The 16,238-nt window shown below is 41.9% G+C and overlaps 2 protein-coding genes across 2 annotated transcripts; both read right to left on the reverse strand.

Annotated features, from left to right (window-relative positions):
* Positions 1-220: 220 nt before the first annotated feature.
* On the reverse strand, positions 221-11,929 carry VPS26A (VPS26 retromer complex component A). Its single transcript, XM_062611674.1, has 9 exons — positions 11,812-11,929; positions 8,446-8,595; positions 6,648-6,720; positions 5,582-5,738; positions 5,006-5,170; positions 4,429-4,535; positions 3,276-3,344; positions 2,847-2,989; positions 221-1,975 (listed from the first exon to the last, which is right to left on the reverse strand). Exons 1-9 carry the CDS (start codon positions 11,812-11,814, stop codon positions 1,862-1,864), a joined length of 981 nt encoding a protein of 326 aa, XP_062467658.1. The 5' UTR covers positions 11,815-11,929; the 3' UTR covers positions 221-1,861.
* Positions 11,930-12,756: 827 nt separating this feature from the next.
* On the reverse strand, positions 12,757-15,322 carry SRGN (serglycin). The gene is made up of 3 exons (XM_062611677.1): positions 15,152-15,322; positions 13,264-13,411; positions 12,757-13,089 (listed from the first exon to the last, which is right to left on the reverse strand). Exons 1-3 carry the CDS (start codon positions 15,228-15,230, stop codon positions 12,876-12,878), a joined length of 441 nt encoding a protein of 146 aa, XP_062467661.1. The 5' UTR covers positions 15,231-15,322; the 3' UTR covers positions 12,757-12,875.
* Between the last annotated feature and the right edge of the window lie 916 nt (positions 15,323-16,238).

A 16,238-nucleotide genomic window follows, 5' to 3' on the forward strand; every position in this document is an offset into this window, starting at 1 on the left:
ACGTCATCGAACTGCGACAGACGTAGCGCCTGCTGCGACGTAGCGCATGCGCAGCACCGGCCTAACAGCGGAGCGTGCACAACCGGAACCGGCCGCGGTGCTGAGGCCCTAAAGGGCACCTCCGTCCCTCTGCCGTCGGCGCGGGCGTTAAAGGGGATGCTGAAGTAACACGCGCTGCGGCTGCAAAGGGCAGAGCCAATCAACAAAGACGACCCAGATGTTAGTGAGAATACAGCTGTTTTAATAATTCAAATAGCAGCTCAGTATGTTTCCCGGTTGTTATACATGGTTGCACAATCTGAGGCTGGTTAAATACAGTCAAGTTTTCAAAATCTCTTGGAATCATTTCCAGATTACAACATGCAAGTGACCATGAAAATATTTGGCTTTTTACTTTAACTTTCTGAACAGGCACTTACATGAGGGAGTTGAATTTGCTCTCAAAGATATCTGCATTAGAAGTATACCAGCATAAAGTACAGCACTGTTGTCTGCTTTATCAAAGTGCCATAGTAATAAAACAGTTCTTACAGAAATGTAATTCGATTATTTACTTACTCATAAAGTAAGGTTACCAATGACACTTGCACCAGAGTTGAGAAGCCTTGGTTTAAAGACCAAGTGAACTACAAGCACAAGTAGCCTTCCACACAGCAGGCTTCATTTCATGCCCAAGTCATGTGTCTGATAACAGACCTGCATGCTCAGTTATGAATAGATGAAAGCTATTTTTAAGCTATTTCTTCAAACACTAAATGCATGAGATGATTAAGAGAAACAACCTGCTGTGCCAGACAAGCTTCTAACAGTTTTAAGGCTTGCCTGGCTTCAAAATACCTTTCCTGAAGACTACAAAGGAGCTTGTGTGCCCTTATAACAGGTCCAGATGGACTAGGAGGAGGATGTCCTTTCAGAACATTTCATGTCTCCTGTCAGGACAGTGAAGAGACAGACTCTGAAAACAGTGGAAGCAGGAAGCCAGGAGGAATCACAGTTTCACGTTTTTGCTAAATAATCTGTTACCAGCATTTATTTCATCAATAAGAGATAACTACCTTCAAATACTTCACCCACTCACCACCTGAAGGTGAAATCACAACAACATCTCTACAATGGCTGGTTACCAGGCAATGAGCACTCAAAAGTGAGGAGTGACCCACATGAAAGGCTTAGAGAAGTATGGCAGAGAGAAAATGGGGGGAAAGAGAGCAAAGATGCTTCCTAACATTCTTCGCTACTGACAGATTCAAAGCTTCTCAGAAACCTTGCTAAGGTGTCTGAAGACTCCACAGTTATAGTGCATATACATGCAGCTTCAGTTAAACCCTGTCTAACACAGTAATAAGTCTTAGGACAAGTAAGTGTCTTAGGACACAATCTCACTGTAAACCTCCATTTTTAGTGTGATTTAGTCAATTGCATCTTACTGTAGTTTCAAAATAAAACAAATGGAAATAAGCAACATTGGAAAGAAACATGCAATAAACAACATGACAAAAGGGAAATGCTTTAGTCTACACTGTATAGGTGATCAGCAAAAATCAAATATACCAGCCTACCATGCATGGAGATAATCAGATTTAAGATTATGCATATCCAAGTGCATATAACATTATCAAATAAAAGTAAATGTGCAGTATAAAATATAGCTTAAGAAAGTTCCAGTGTTTGAGAAAGCACTTTATTTTAAATGTATATACATACTTGAATGTTTAACTGAAGAACGCTTTAGTAGTATGGTAAATGCAGCACTGCAAGATGAAGGAAGAGAGTTGTATGGGAATTCTGGCCTTCTTTTCCCACAGGCTGCTGCCACCTTTAACCTGCTGATGCATCACAAAGTTTTTCACCTTATACAAGTTCACATTTCAGGTTGCTCAGCAGATGTTTGTGATTCTGGAGATTCAAATCGCTGGTGAAAGTTTGTTCGTTGTTTCCTCAGTTTCTCAGGAGCTTTTCTCCATAAAATTATTTCCTGTTTGAGGAAGCAAACACTTTTGAAACCACCATTAAGTCAGCAGCATCAAATATTTTAAGTTCCTGATAGACAAAGACTTTTTGGGGAAAAAAAATAAACAGAACACAAAACCCAAAACACCACAGACCACAAAAACTGCATCCCCATTAGTTACAGAACAGTGCAGTACATATGGAAAGTAACAGAAAGATGACAAAAGTAAGTTTACATATTTTGTTACTGCCTGAACACTTACCTTTATTAATCTTGAGTAGTCGCTTCTTTCCTTAACAACCCTGCTCTCAACTTTGAAAGGATTATAGTTTTTCTTCCTCTTTTTCTCAAAATCCAAAGCCCATCATGGCCACTGTATGCTTGGCACAGTTACATTCTGTTCAACATGTTTAATTACACCGCCTTGACTACTCTTTAACAGGAAGATTCTGACCTAATCCACATAGCTTCGTTCCAGTGCTACTCCTTTCATGACCTCAACTTCTGTTACGTTTTCAGTCAGATGTCTTATCCCTTACTATAATTTGCAATTTTGAACCTGGGATAATGCTAGGAGGAGAAATGTACCTGCAGTAGTTTAAGTAAGCAAGCAAACAAATGCAACTCAAGCTTATTTTACCCACAAAGTGTTTTCCCTGGATATTCACAATGCAAGGTTGTTCTATGGCATGAACATCTTACACTTGCTAAATGAGTATCAATCATTCCCCTTGACTACTTTTTGCAAGCTAACATTTTCTGTACAGCTTCCAGTACACTCACCAGCAGAAATGGTTATGCCATACATGAAGCACAGGTGGCTTTGACATGCCGAGCATTCAAAGCAGCATGTACAACAACAGATAATTCTGTAACAAGATTCCTCAGACCATACCTGCTGTTTGAAGTACCGTCTGTCTTCTTCATCCACAAGCACTAGATTTAAGAAGTACCTCACTGAAAATTTTTTGTTCACATCCCTCATTGTTGGAGTTGGGTCATAGCCTGCTAAGAACAGTCTTATGGGAATCGATTCGCCTTAAAAAAAAACAAACAAAACAAAGTGATAAAAAAAAATCAGTCCTAGAATTTCCAGTGGTAAATAAGGGTAAGAATTACTAGGATCCTAGTGAAGGATAGGTGAAATACCCTAAGTTAATAAAAAAATGTCTGCTTTGAAAAGGAAAATCCACTATCATTTCAGCAACCTAAGAAGTGTAGTTTCTCCAAGAAAAATCTATACAAGTAATCTCTTCCCCTCCAGATGTTTTTAAATACAGTTTTAGCTCAAAATGCTCACTTCAAAACCAGCACAGTTACTTACCTTTAACCGGTGCACCATCCATTATTTCATACTTTGCAATGGTTTCAGTCTCTGTTGTGGTACTGGGTCCTGGTGAAACAAATTTTCACTGTGAGGACACATGCTTCAGTTTTAAACATTTAAAAAGCTTTATCACAGCAATTTCTACTCTGCAGCATTTAATTTACACAACACGACATTTTTTGACTTGGTCTTGTGTACAAGTTACACACAGCTAAAAAAACCAAAACCCTCTCCCAAGCAAAACATCTATTTCTTACTCTCTCCTCCCCACACTAAAAAAAGAGGCAGTATTTAGTACTTCAAAAGAACTCTGCATATGCAGGCATTAAATAAGGGACAAGCACGTGGGATAAGACTTGTGAAACCACTCTGTTTGGTGACCAGTGCTAGCGATCGATACTGCTAAGCCATGATCAGACTAGGAATCTGGAGGGTTATCACCTAGCACAAGAACCACCTTTCTCCAGAGACTAGGATGAAGAAACCAGAGCACCTAATTTAGCCACAAAAGCCAACAACATAGTAGAGCTTTCTGCCATTCCTCTATTGCTATGGAAGCTTTCCCATTCTCCACACAAACAGCTCCCTGGGGCCCCAGCCACTGAGGAATGAAGTCATGAGCCATAGCCTCTTGCTGCCTTCCTAGTTCCAAGGTGTACAAGCCTGATCTGTAATATTCAAGCTGTTGCTGCTTCAAAGCCTCTTGATATTTCCATCATATCAGTCTGAGACCAACAGAAAATGGCACTTTTCTAGACCATGAGACATTCATGCTAATCTTTACCAAGCCCGCTTTACAAGCTTATCTCTGCAGAGGCAAGGAGTTTTCAAGATTCATTTCATACCTTCTCCCTTGTTAATTATCTATCAAGACTGACAAAAATGCTGCATATTTATGCCCAAGTTCCATTTACAACTGTTCATATTTGTGAAGCTAGCCCAACAGTCACAATCCCAGGACAATGCTACAGACTAAGTTGACTACTACGTACTATTACCAAAGCACAAAATGCAAATGGTAGTCAAACAGCAGTGAGAAAGAAGCACATGGAGCATTAGTTTAGCCAAAGCTGCAACTCTTTTCTCCAGGTCTGCATAAGGCTCAACAGACATACAAGTTGCCATTTCTTTTAGACTTTATTTCTCTTACCAATTCCAGTAATCTCCTTTTTGATCAGCTGCAACTCCATATGCTGAATTTTTATTCTCACTAAGAGGAAATAAATTTTTCCAACAATCACATCCTTTAAATGATACCTTTAAAAGAACAAAATTGGGGTTTTAATTAAAGAATAAACACAATTTTTACACCTTCCTGAATACAAGTTATCCAGGCAGTTGCCTTATCTGCTTGTTAACTACTTAGAGCTTACTTCCCCACCAAGCAAAGCATCTCAGCTAGACCAGTGCAATTAGCACCTTTCCATTATTGCCATATTGGTAAAGGAAGTACTGCAATTATACTGAAAAAGTATAAATGCAGAAATCAAGTCTTAAATATTTGCTACTGACTTTCCTATTAGCACTGGAGGCAGAAGAGACAAGTATTTCTCAAAGATCACTATGTAATTAGTACCCAGTAACCAAACAGCTCAACACAATAATTGAAATTGTTGCTTTACATTTTAAATCTCCAGATGCCACAACTGTTCATCAAATATTATGTACTCCATACTTATATCCCCAAGATATTTATTTCAATTTATTTTGTTCTAAGTGACACTTACTTTGACTTATTGTATTCAAACTCTATATGAAGACAGTCTTCAATGCCTACTTCCATTTTAATGGAATTGTTCACATCTGGGTATGTAGCAAGCTGGTGAACAATCAGATCATATTCTTTCACTAAGTCTGACAGCCGTCTCACTATTGTCACTTTCAGAAAATACCTAGGAAGAAAGCCACCAAGTTAGCCATAATTATTCAGAATTGCATAAGCAAAAGCCCTTTGAAGTACAGGTTGTGTTTGAAAAACAAGAGTATACTCTTAAGACTAAGCAGAGAAGAGTAAGACACCAAAATACAAGATAAAACACTTGTAAGTAGAAACATGGGGACCATCTTCACTTGATTGAACTGAAAGAATTTTATCTATATGAACAACACTGATCAATTCCAAAGAAATGGCTACATTATAACAACCTTAACTCCAATCAAGGCACACTGTTACACAAGTTACTGGCTGCTACATGTCTGATTTGAAATCCAAAAGGAGGAAGAGGGGGAGAGGGCAGCATAATTGCTAAATTACAAATTTTCTGCAGGGGAGGAGAGGAGAGGAGTCACAAACAGTCACAAACCTCAGTCTGACATTGGCACCAATGTAGGATTCGTATGGCTTTTCAACCTGCATGAATTCAAAGTCATAGCTTCTGCTTTGGGTCAGCTCTCCAGGTAAGGCCAGTTCTTTCACTAAGTTTACAAATTCGTGGGTATTGCTTTTGTCATTGAAGAGTTCTACAGTTGAGGAAGTTAAAAGGAAAACATGTTACAGTGTTTATTTTTAGCAGACAAAACTGTCTCTATTTTGGCAGCAGAAGGTAGGAGAGGACAACAGAATCAATTAATTTGAGTTACATGTATGTGACCAAATGTTGTATCCAATTTCTCCAAGTTATCTTCAGTTTCAGCAACCTATAGCAAGCATTGCTAAAGAACTAACTGCAACAAGCAGAACACATTAAGCTTCACCAGCACGGCATTTTTTTAAATGACAGTTTAGCTAGCTTTAATAAGTACCTCTTGTAATTCTCTGTAATTAGCGTTGCCTGATTTTGGCTTCAGCATTTATTGCTGAAGGCACAAAACCTAAGCAACATCAAGACTAGCTCATACAGGACAGGCCAGCAATCCCAGCTGGTCTCCCACAGACTAATACCACCTATCAAATGATTTATTATTACTACTAGTTTACAATCAAAAGGCTTATTAAGACCACTGGTCTAAGACAGCCACTTGGAAACAAGTTCTTAATACATAAGCATAGACACAGCAGTTTCACAGCAACAGCACCTCCTGACCAGTGTCATTATAATTCATCCTAGATCTGTCATGCAATTCTCAACAAGACAGAAAGTTAGAAAAAATTACATTAGTCTCAAGTGGTTCTTAATCAAACTTTTAACCAGTCTGACAGACAAAATGCTCACTATCCCAGTTCTCTCTCATGTGCACGTATCTTCCTTCCCAATGACTCTGAGTAACACAAATCAGTACATCATTTGGATTAAAATAAGGAGTATATAATCTTCCTTTGGCACTTTATCAACTAATCTGACAAAATTGCAATGTTAGAACCAAACTGCTGACAATGCAAAGTTACATAAACCACACACACCTAATATCCCTTTTATAGCTTCAACTCACCAATTTGTCCTACAAATTCAATTCTAATTCCTTGGTGCTCTAGTCTCTTTCCATGCTTAAGGGAAACGTTCACCTAGCAAGGGAAAAAACAATTAAAACAAACCACCAGTTACATTTTTTTCCAACACTTTTAATACATGATCCCAGTAAGAAGACAAACATTACTACATTCCTATGAAAACTGAGACCTCTTCTCAATAGCACTACCTGAGCTTGAAGGCAACCAAATTAAGCAGCTGGTTATGAAATTAAGCATTATGAAGGCACCATTAAAGCAGTTAAGAAAAATCTAATCATCCACAAACCTGAATTTATAATGAAGCTTGAAACCCTTGAGTCCCAAAATTAATAATCCCAGCTAGACCTCATGCAGAATTCTCATAAGCCAGTTGTGACCCTTTTGGAATCTTTGAAGGCAGAAAGCTTCAAGCCATCTTCTGACAGTCATATTTGGAAGTCCAAAAAAGAACTGCCATAAGATGCATTCCTTTCAAGTCAAGTGAATCTAAGTCCCTTCCTCAGCTGCCAGCCACATAGTGGTGTTAGAGAAGTCAGTGAAAAATAACAGATAATGAAGCCTACTATCAAGACCTTCGCTTGTGAATTTGATTCTCAAAACCACACCTAACCTAATTCCGTACTCTTACTTTCTACGGAAATGTAAATATTAAGCATACATAAGGTTCTCTTACAAGGTAGTGATGACTAGAGGAATTCCTGTACCTTAAAACCCAGTATATTGTTGATATCAGAGTAGGCAGTAAACTACTTGAATAACTTATCTTTGTGGTAAAAAGGAGGAAAGAAGTAGAAAGAAGTTGTCCAATAAACTACTAGTCTTCCCGACCTCCTCATTCCACTGTGCTTCTGTTAGCCATATGGCTAACACCTTTCATCATCGGGCACTTCTCAGGCATTGCCAATAAAAGTGAGAAGTGCTCAGGCCAACAAACAGAAAAAAGCTAGTTTTCTCAGTTTCCCCGAGTTTTGAGGCCCATCTTGCAAGACTTTCACATCCCTGAAAAGATCTTTCTAGAAATCCAAGATCTTAGCATGGAAAGATATTGTAAGAGCAAAAAGATGCCCAGTGACAACAGGTTAATCAAGACCAAACTAGCTATTTGGAAGTCAATCTCAGTACCCCATATCTGGATCAATTTTCTTTGAGGAAAAGTAAATCATAACAGAATCATTCAGAGGGCAGGAACAGCTCCAAGTAAAACCAGAGTGATGGCAAGGAGTCATTGTCTCTCCTTCACACACACACACCCACCCCCAACAAGAAAAAGTCTTGTTGATGCAGCAGCCAGCTCAACTTCATGTATTACTGATCTTATACAATTCCATAAACCACTCCAGGGCATGAAACACAAGGTTTAGCTTCAGGGTGTGCAAAGCAAGCTGGCTTTGCCAGCCAAAAACCACTGTTACATGGCTGGGTCGTGGATTTTGGAATTCAAGGGGAAGCAGAAGCAGGAGGATCCAGTCTGGAATAGTTTTGTTGTCAGAAGCAATGACAGGATTGCACATGGTTGCACAAAAAGCTTATTCACAAATGCAAGCTGACATGAAACAAAACACTAGTAAAACATTGGGTTTTACCAGTTGCCTGAATGACTATAGGTAAAAAAAAAAAAAAAAAACAAACCCACATATAGGAAAACAGTGTTTCCTGTCTGAATAATAACACAAGCTGAAATTGCAGCCCTCGCTTATATCAGTTTTTCATTTACCTTCTTATATGCATTCATACGCCAGAGTCAGTAAAGTATTAATACTCACTTTAAAAAAGATTTACCTTTCCCGTAACAGATTCTCCATCATAGAAGAGAAAATGCTTTTCTACTTTACCATCTTCTGTTTTGATTTCTGCTGTTTTTCGTGTTTCAGCATCATTGAGAATAACATCAATCTCACCAACAGAACTGAAGAAGCCTCCAAGAAAACTCTGGAATAACAATTAGAAAAGTTACTACACAGTGGACACACCATTTAAAACGTGGTATTTACTTGCAGCTGTACATTATACATTGGAAAAAAACATTTGTGCTCCCATGAAGCTACAAAGCCATTATGTATTAAAGACCAAAGAAACAGCAATGACAAAAAGACACTTGTTCACCTCACAAATAACTGAAATGAGGTCAGTAACAAGCAGCAACAGCTTTTACAAAATATAGTGTTTATTAAAAAAGTACACAGCGTAATTACCATTATTACTCCTACAGTAAAATACTAACAAATATTTTAAACATTACTGTTGTAAACACAACTTTGGTTTCTGACACTGCAAAGTTTACAATCACTGGTTTCACTTAAAAAAATAATTTTTAAACCACACTTCAAAAAAAAACCAAACCAAACAAACCACAAACAACAAACTTTTAGCAAATATATTCCATCTGGTTTAAGATTTGAGATATTATTAAACAAACAAACAAAAACAATGCTTTATACCCGCTATAACTTACTGCATAAATAGCAATAACAAGTATGATCAGAAGCAAGGCAAGTAACAGAGCAAAGCAGGGCGAAAAGAAACAACAGGGGATATAATACAAGACCTAAAGCATCCCCCTGGTTGGTGAAGGGAAATAGGGATTTTTATTTGACGTCTCTTGCTACGCCTCTTAACCAATAAGGTGAGCACTAACAGGTTCAAGAGGCAGCTGCTCGTCATGCAGTCTAACTTAGTTACTCTGCCATCAGATAGAGTGGATGTTACAAGTTTACCTGTAATACTGCTCCAGGCACCAATCCATTATGAACACCAAGTGTTTGTCCTCACCTTACAACAGCATTCCCTAGGCACGAACTTTTGACCAGCACCAAACATAAGAAACTAGGAGACATCATCCTTTGACCTTACACAAACATTTCTTACAAGAAGCTACAAAACATGTTAATGGCTCTATGGGAAACTCAACAAGATAAGGACAAAAGTCAACATTTTCTCCTAAGAATTAAACAGTAATCTGCTTTGATGTACTGTAGCAGACAACACTAATTCAGTACAATTTTGACAGGGGTTGGAGGAAGTACACTATGTTCTCAACAACAGCATCCACTTCAACTATATGAATTTGGTATATATGAAACAGTCATTCTCATTTCACCAATTTCATATAAAAAAAAGAGTAAAAACACATTTCAACACATTGTGTTGAACCTGAAGTCTGAAATATAGCATCAATAGCAAAAAGTCTAGAAGAACAGTTTGATCCAAATGATACTCCTTAGCAGTGTCAAGACTGAGTGACTTTTTGCTTACCCCTACAAGACAAGCAGAGACATGGTACAAGCCTGAGCTATAAAACACTGATTCACACAAGATTAAACTGACTTTCTATTTGTTCAGATAGCAAGCAGCCCTAGTTCAATCCACAAAGATGTATAGAACTATAACTGAAACCCAGTCATAGCTACTTCACATTCTCAGAGGAAAGAAGCAGATGATCAACAAGGTGGTCAAATATAACACCAAACTGTCTTCCAAGTCCCTGCCAAGCATATATTTGCATTAACTGCTGAAACAAGAATTTTTTATTTTTTTTTTTAAATCACTGCACACTAGAACCATTCTTGATTTTTGGCTCCTGGGGAAGTGAGAAAGAAAGTTTCAGTAAGAATCATTAAAAGTTCCTGTTGAACATGCCCTTATCTTTTCCTTAGAAACTGTACTCATATTTCCATATTAGCCTTATACAGCCCCCCCCCCCCCCCCCCCAGCTAAACCTGGAAGAACATTACGTTTACATAAACATCATACAAGATACTCTCACAGTACCTTCCAAATTATGAACCTGTACCATCATTTAAAAGTCAGCCAGACCTAACATTGGTAACATAGGACTTCTCGGGACACTGTGCATGAATATTTCAACTGTACCCCTTCGAGATTAACCATGATCTCATCTAGAGAGGACAACAACATATGGAGCAAAAAAGTCAACAGCTGGTATCTCCTCCAGTTGCTATCCAAGATACTGCTGCAAGGAAACTATGCAAAACAAGAATATTTTAAGAAGCCATCATATGGCTTATTATGTTACAGCTTAAGAAAACGAGGAGAAATAAGGTTTTCAGAAGCTGGCCAAGTGCTAGGCTATGTTCTTGATTTCATGCAAAAGACAGACGCTGAAAATTTTGCTTCATCAGGGTCAAAAACCAACCTGCATTCAGTCCTTAAGTGTTACGGCTGTACTAAAGGCCTTCAAGGGCTCCCAGCAGCTGATCAACAGTGCAGAAATCCCAGCCTGAGCTTCACATACAGCCCTAAAAAGTTTTTGCATGTCCAATAGATAGAGACATATGTTAAAGAATCCACATGGTTCAGAACCAAATCTAGCTTATTCTTTAAAATAATGTGGGTTTTTTCAACCTATACATCACAGCACTCCAAGCACTTTGCCTAGACCAAGCCTGCTAAGCACAAAGTGGCTTCTATTTCACCAGCCCTGAAGGATCACTACTAACTACTGTCATTTTAATTGCTGCCTTAAGGGACTGCTGAAAGATCTACTTATGTTTTCAGGACTATCACATGCACTCTCTCCAAAGCCTCCCCGACAGCAGCTGTGTAGGAAAAATGGAAGTCGAGCTCCATGGCTAATCCCCGTCCTGGTGAAGACGTGCATACGGAAAAGCTGGGAAACATCCCAAGCCTTAATCCATAAATTATATTATAAACACCCAAACCTTTGGTTTTCGCCTGCCGTCTTGTCAGCTCTCCCCCGAGACAGCCCCGCACAGCAGCGGCTCACGCGGGGAGGCCGCCGACACCTCCACGGGGCGGCCGCGCCCGGGCCCGGGCACAGCTCGGGGCGAGGCGGGCAGCGGGGAGCAGTGCGGCCGCATGACGCAGGCCGGGCAGGGGGCGGCCAAACCGGCGGCGGGGGGAAGGGTGTCACCGGGCGCTCTACAGCCCGACCGGAGGTGAGGGAGAGAGGACCGGCAGCACCGGAGAGCAAACTGCGACCGGCGGGTCGGCTCTCCTCACGCACAAGCCGGAGCCACAGGTGGGGAGGGAGGGAGGGAGGAAGGAAGGGATGGAGGGAGAAAGGAGGAGGCGCCGCCCGGCCAAACCCCGCCATCGCCTGAGGCGGCGGTTGGAGAGCGGCGTCCCGCGTACCGTGGCGGCTGCGGTCGCCGCTCCCGCACTCACCATGGTGCGCTCCCCTCCGCGGCGGACTACCCACCCCGCGCGCCACCAGCACCAGCCGCCCGGCCCGCGCCCTGGTCATGTGACCTTACAGCCCAGCCACGCCACGCCTCCCCCCGCCGCACGTGACCGCCTCCCTCCACCGTTCCTTCCACCACCGCCTCCCGCCCCAAGCCCGGCGGAGGGCCGGCCCGCGGGCGGTGACGGCGCATGCGCGGAGCGCGGGATGGTGCTGCCTAGCGGCCGGGAGGTGGCATCGCCCGCGGGATGCCGCTATCCGGAAGTAACGGCTGAAATCAGAGCCGTAGAATCAACCACGCTGGAAAAGACCTTTAAAATCATCAAGTCCAACCGTTACCTCAGCACTGCCAAGTGCACCACTAAACCGTGTCACCGGGGGCCACATGGTTTTTGAGCACTTGCAGGGACGGTGATTCCACCGCTGCCCTGGACAGCCTGCTCCAATGGCTGACCACCCTCTGTGAAGAAACTGTTCTAAATATCCAGTCTAAACCTACCCTGGCACAGCCTGAGGTCGTTACCTCGTGTCCTATAGCTTGTTGCTTGGGAGACAGACCCACCACCACCTCACTGCAACCTCCTTTCAGGCAGTTGTAGAGATAAGGACCCCCTGGGCTTTCTCTTCTCCAGACTGAACAACCCCAGTTCACTCGGACACTCCTCATCGTGGTCCCAAAACATTTTCACAAGATTTTGTGGTTTTCAGGGTGCGAGGCAGCCAGCTGGAAGTATTTCATGTGATGAGTGCAGGTGCCTCCTGCCACACACAGGTTTTTAAGTTACTATCCCTGGAGCACAATAACATCCACATGGATCAGGCATGGCCCCAGAGCCTGTTCTTCACTGCTGGGGATGGCTTCCCTACCCACAAAAAGCAAAAAGCAAGTTCAGACTGAACAAAGAAGGTTTTTTAGTGAGTGAAAGCAATGAAGATTGTACGGCAAAGTTTTTATTGAAGTTGGTTTAAAACTGCTTCATGGCCATCGCATTGGGTCAGGCACTGGGGAAGGGGTGCAGGAGGCACAAGAAGGCTGCTATCTCCAGCCCTACAGGAGCAAATCCTCCTCCGTTAGCTTTCTCTTCAGCTCGCTGCCTCGCGGGCCCGCTAAGAAGACAGGCAGCTTCACCTCAGAGAAGCTGTTGCCATCACCAAGCCCTGACCCAGAGGCTGGCTCTGCTTCCACCATGGTGTCAGACCCAGAACCAGACTCCTCATCTGAGAGAGGGAATATGTCACCCAGCTCCTGGTATCGCTTCATCCTGAAATGCAGAGCAGCAGCAAGTTCATTCCAAATTAATTGTTTTGTTTATTATCTCTTAAATGTGCACACAGAAGCCTCACATTCCCATGGGTATGACACGACTGTTGAGACAGGAATACCGGACATTTTTGGATGCTAGAGTTAACAACAAACATTTGACAAATGAACTTACAGGGACGGGTCTGCCATGGGAGGAAGCATCCTGTTGGCTCCACCAGTGGCCATGTAAAACCAGGGCCCCTTCTCTTCAATGCAGTTAGCGGACCAGGCATCAGGTCGGCACCTCACTCTCTTGTACCTTGCCTTCTGCACTGGAGCACCTGATTGAATCAGCTGTGTGTTATTCACCAGGACTATTAATTTTATGAGTACCTAATAAAGCTTAAAGGAGTGGAAGAAAGCAATTTGTGAGGCCCTGATTGCTCAACCACCAAAAAATAAATTAACCCTGAAGACATTTTAAATGGCTACTGACATCCTAAGTGACATCTTTGCTCTCAGAAATATCAGGTGCTTCTCACACATGGGCATGGGAAGTCCACAGGAATTAGGAATGAAAATCTGATGGGAAACCCCTGCCTCATGCCATCATCACAGCTTGGCTTGTTCGCAGCTGGGGCATGGCATGGCATGGCATATCCATGGGGGACCTGTGGGCTCAGCCACCTGCAGTTCTCCCCAAAGCTGGTGGAGATATCTCAGAATCCCCTGGGGACAAGCCACCCCAGCAGTGAGCTGCCTCTTGCACCCTCCCTTTCTGTTTCTCTCCAGCAAGGGTGACAGACAACTCTGCTTTGGCTTTGAGTGACTCAGCTCAGCTCCCTTAAGTTGAATGGGATGAGTTTTGATAGGGAGGCTGGAAATTCAAGGTGTGCCAAGAGCTGCCTTGAGAGATGGTTCAGGTGTCTCCTAGATATGACTCAGTTATGTAAGCCTACGGTTGCAGCTCTGGTGCTCCCCAGGTACCTGACTGTGGCTGTCACTAAAAAGTGGTCTTCAAAAAATACCAAAAGGAGAAAATAACGATTGCATAGTAAAGATAAAGACAGCGGCATTTCATCCTTCTTCTCTGTCTTATGTAATTAATTTGTTCTGAAGCCTCCTGACACATTCTCCCCATGTTGGCACTTCAAACTATTTTTTTTCTCCATTTCTTGGGAATATCTTTCTGTAATTACACTTTTCTATTGCCCTATATATTACCAAAATGTACTAGATGACTTTCAGCTACCTCCTACACTCTTCTGTAAGCGAAAAATGATCGCATGGGTATAATTTCCTGCTTCTTTTACAGCACATGCCTTTTTAATACTTATTTTCTTCTCATATTATTAAGAAGGTTTTTAATAACAACAGTGGCAACAAAATACACAACTGCAGCTGAATAATTTGCAAATAAACAACATACAAAAACCAGGCCATAATCCCTCAACCTCAGAGTGGCAGATATTAATTAAAGCCTATCACTATCACAGCCTTGGTCTGGGGATAAAGGGTACTGTACATGCTGGAGAACACTTCTCTCTCACAAGAAATAAATCCCCAGGATGCTTATCATCATGAATCAACATTTCCTTTTAGTTGTATTAGGGCTGCGTGTTGCAATATTGTACTGAATAAACGTTTAATTTCCTCATACTTAGGACCAGTTTCCTATCATCACAAGAAAGCAGACCATAGTAGTTATGACATGGGAACTGTTACATATTTTGCCTGCACCTACATAACTGAATAACAGTACTAACTGGACCACTATGTTGTTTCAAAAAAAAAACACAAAAAAACAACAACAAATTGAAATACATGGATTGAAAATATACACACATACAGCAATGTATTTTATAAAGTCTTTTTCTCATAGGGAAAGGGGCACAGAAATGTGCCACTTGCAAAAAAGTACCTTTTCTTACCATTTCCCTTCCAGAAAATGAAATGTTAGCAAAACAGGTTTTCTGAGTAGAAGGAAGAAGATCAGTTTGAAAAATTCAGAGACTCCCTACTTGGCCTACACTGCATAGCCCAGAGAGAGGATTACCAAGAGAGCAACCGCCCTGTTTTACCTTGTGCTGTGTATCCCACAAAGAGGATTAAACAAATAGCCAGGAAAATCCTCCCATTACATCTGATGAGGAGCTGCATTTTGGCTGGCACCCTCCAGTCGCCACCAGCCTTCACCACGGCTTCACAATTCAGAAATATGATGGGGCGAGGAGATCAACTTTTAGAAAAGGCTTCCAAAACCTCAAACCCAACCCAAAATCTGCGTCACCACTTCCTGATTGACGGGAGTGAGACAAGTACAGAAAAGCCCACAGCACTCTGGCCTCCTGGCCTTCATCATGCATGGGAAAAATCCCCACTGCCTTCGTCTCCAGTTTTGCCCAAGAGGAAAAGCAAACCTGGCACCAACCAGGCCAGTGGAAAGTGTGCACTGCCAGCAGCCTGTGGTCTAGGTGTGCATCCCACCCAGTGCCTGCCTGTTGCTCAGAGGGCTCCAGGGCATTTGCTGTTTCTCTGGAGACAAGAAGCAGCAACGCTTCATCTCACCCCAATTTTCAGTCAATTGTGTTTTTGCATTGGCACTGGCAGTGATTTTCCTTGCTTCAAGCCCATGTCAGTCCACCAGGAAGGTTAGGAACCAGCTGCTTGCAGTTGGTGCAAGTTTCACTGACTGGAAAATAATCTTCTTTCCAGAAAAGTAAACTATTTCTGGAATCTCATGGCTGGTTTGGTTTTTTTTTTAAACCAGAATCTTAGATATTCACAGCAGAAGTGAAAAATGTATTCATTTAGAGAATAAATGCTGGTAGAAATACATCAGCTCCTTTCTGAAAGGACACAGCAGATTTGCTCAACCAGATCATTCCTGTGTGGTGTAAGCACCCCAGGAAGCATGACAGACTGTTTGGACAACATGTGGCTCCATAAGAGGCCTGTCTGGAAAGCTGTGAAAGCTCTTTTATAGCTAGATACATGGAAACTGCCTTTCAGCTAGCTCATACCTTTTGCTTGTCTTTTAGTTGCAATTAAACCAGACTTAGTGCGCTTCAGAATAAAATACAAACAACAAGGTGATTTAAGTGGTGGGGGTTTTTCTCAGTCATACCGTTAGCTGCTGGATTAACCTGTGCACCGACACGTGGGCCT

This window comes from Pezoporus occidentalis, unplaced genomic scaffold (genome assembly GCF_034315485.1).
Source record: "Pezoporus occidentalis ecotype Australia unplaced genomic scaffold, CSIRO_AGI_Poc_V1 ctg155, whole genome shotgun sequence".
Classification (NCBI taxonomy): Eukaryota; Metazoa; Chordata; class Aves; order Psittaciformes; family Psittacidae; genus Pezoporus; species Pezoporus occidentalis.

What these genes read in the sequence shown, in the direction of transcription:
- SRGN (XM_062611677.1), bottom strand. Translation starts at nt 15,230, where the DNA reads ATGCAGCTCCTCATCAGATGTAATGGGAGGATTTTCCTGGCTATTTGT. An exon ending in TGTGGGATACACAGCACAAG is followed by an intron (nt 13,412 to 15,151) that starts GTAAAACAGGGC and finishes TGATTCAATCAG; the next exon opens with GTGCTCCAGTGCAGAAGGCA. An exon ending in CCCATGGCAGACCCGTCCCT is followed by an intron (nt 13,090 to 13,263) that starts GTAAGTTCATTT and finishes TCTGCATTTCAG; the next exon opens with GATGAAGCGATACCAGGAGC.
- VPS26A (XM_062611674.1), bottom strand. An exon ending in TGAATTTGTAGGACAAATTG is followed by an intron (nt 5,739 to 6,647) that starts GTGAGTTGAAGC and finishes CCTCAACTGTAG; the next exon opens with AACTCTTCAATGACAAAAGC. An exon ending in GACGGTACTTCAAACAGCAG is followed by an intron (nt 1,976 to 2,846) that starts GTATGGTCTGAG and finishes TTCCTCAAACAG; the next exon opens with GAAATAATTTTATGGAGAAA.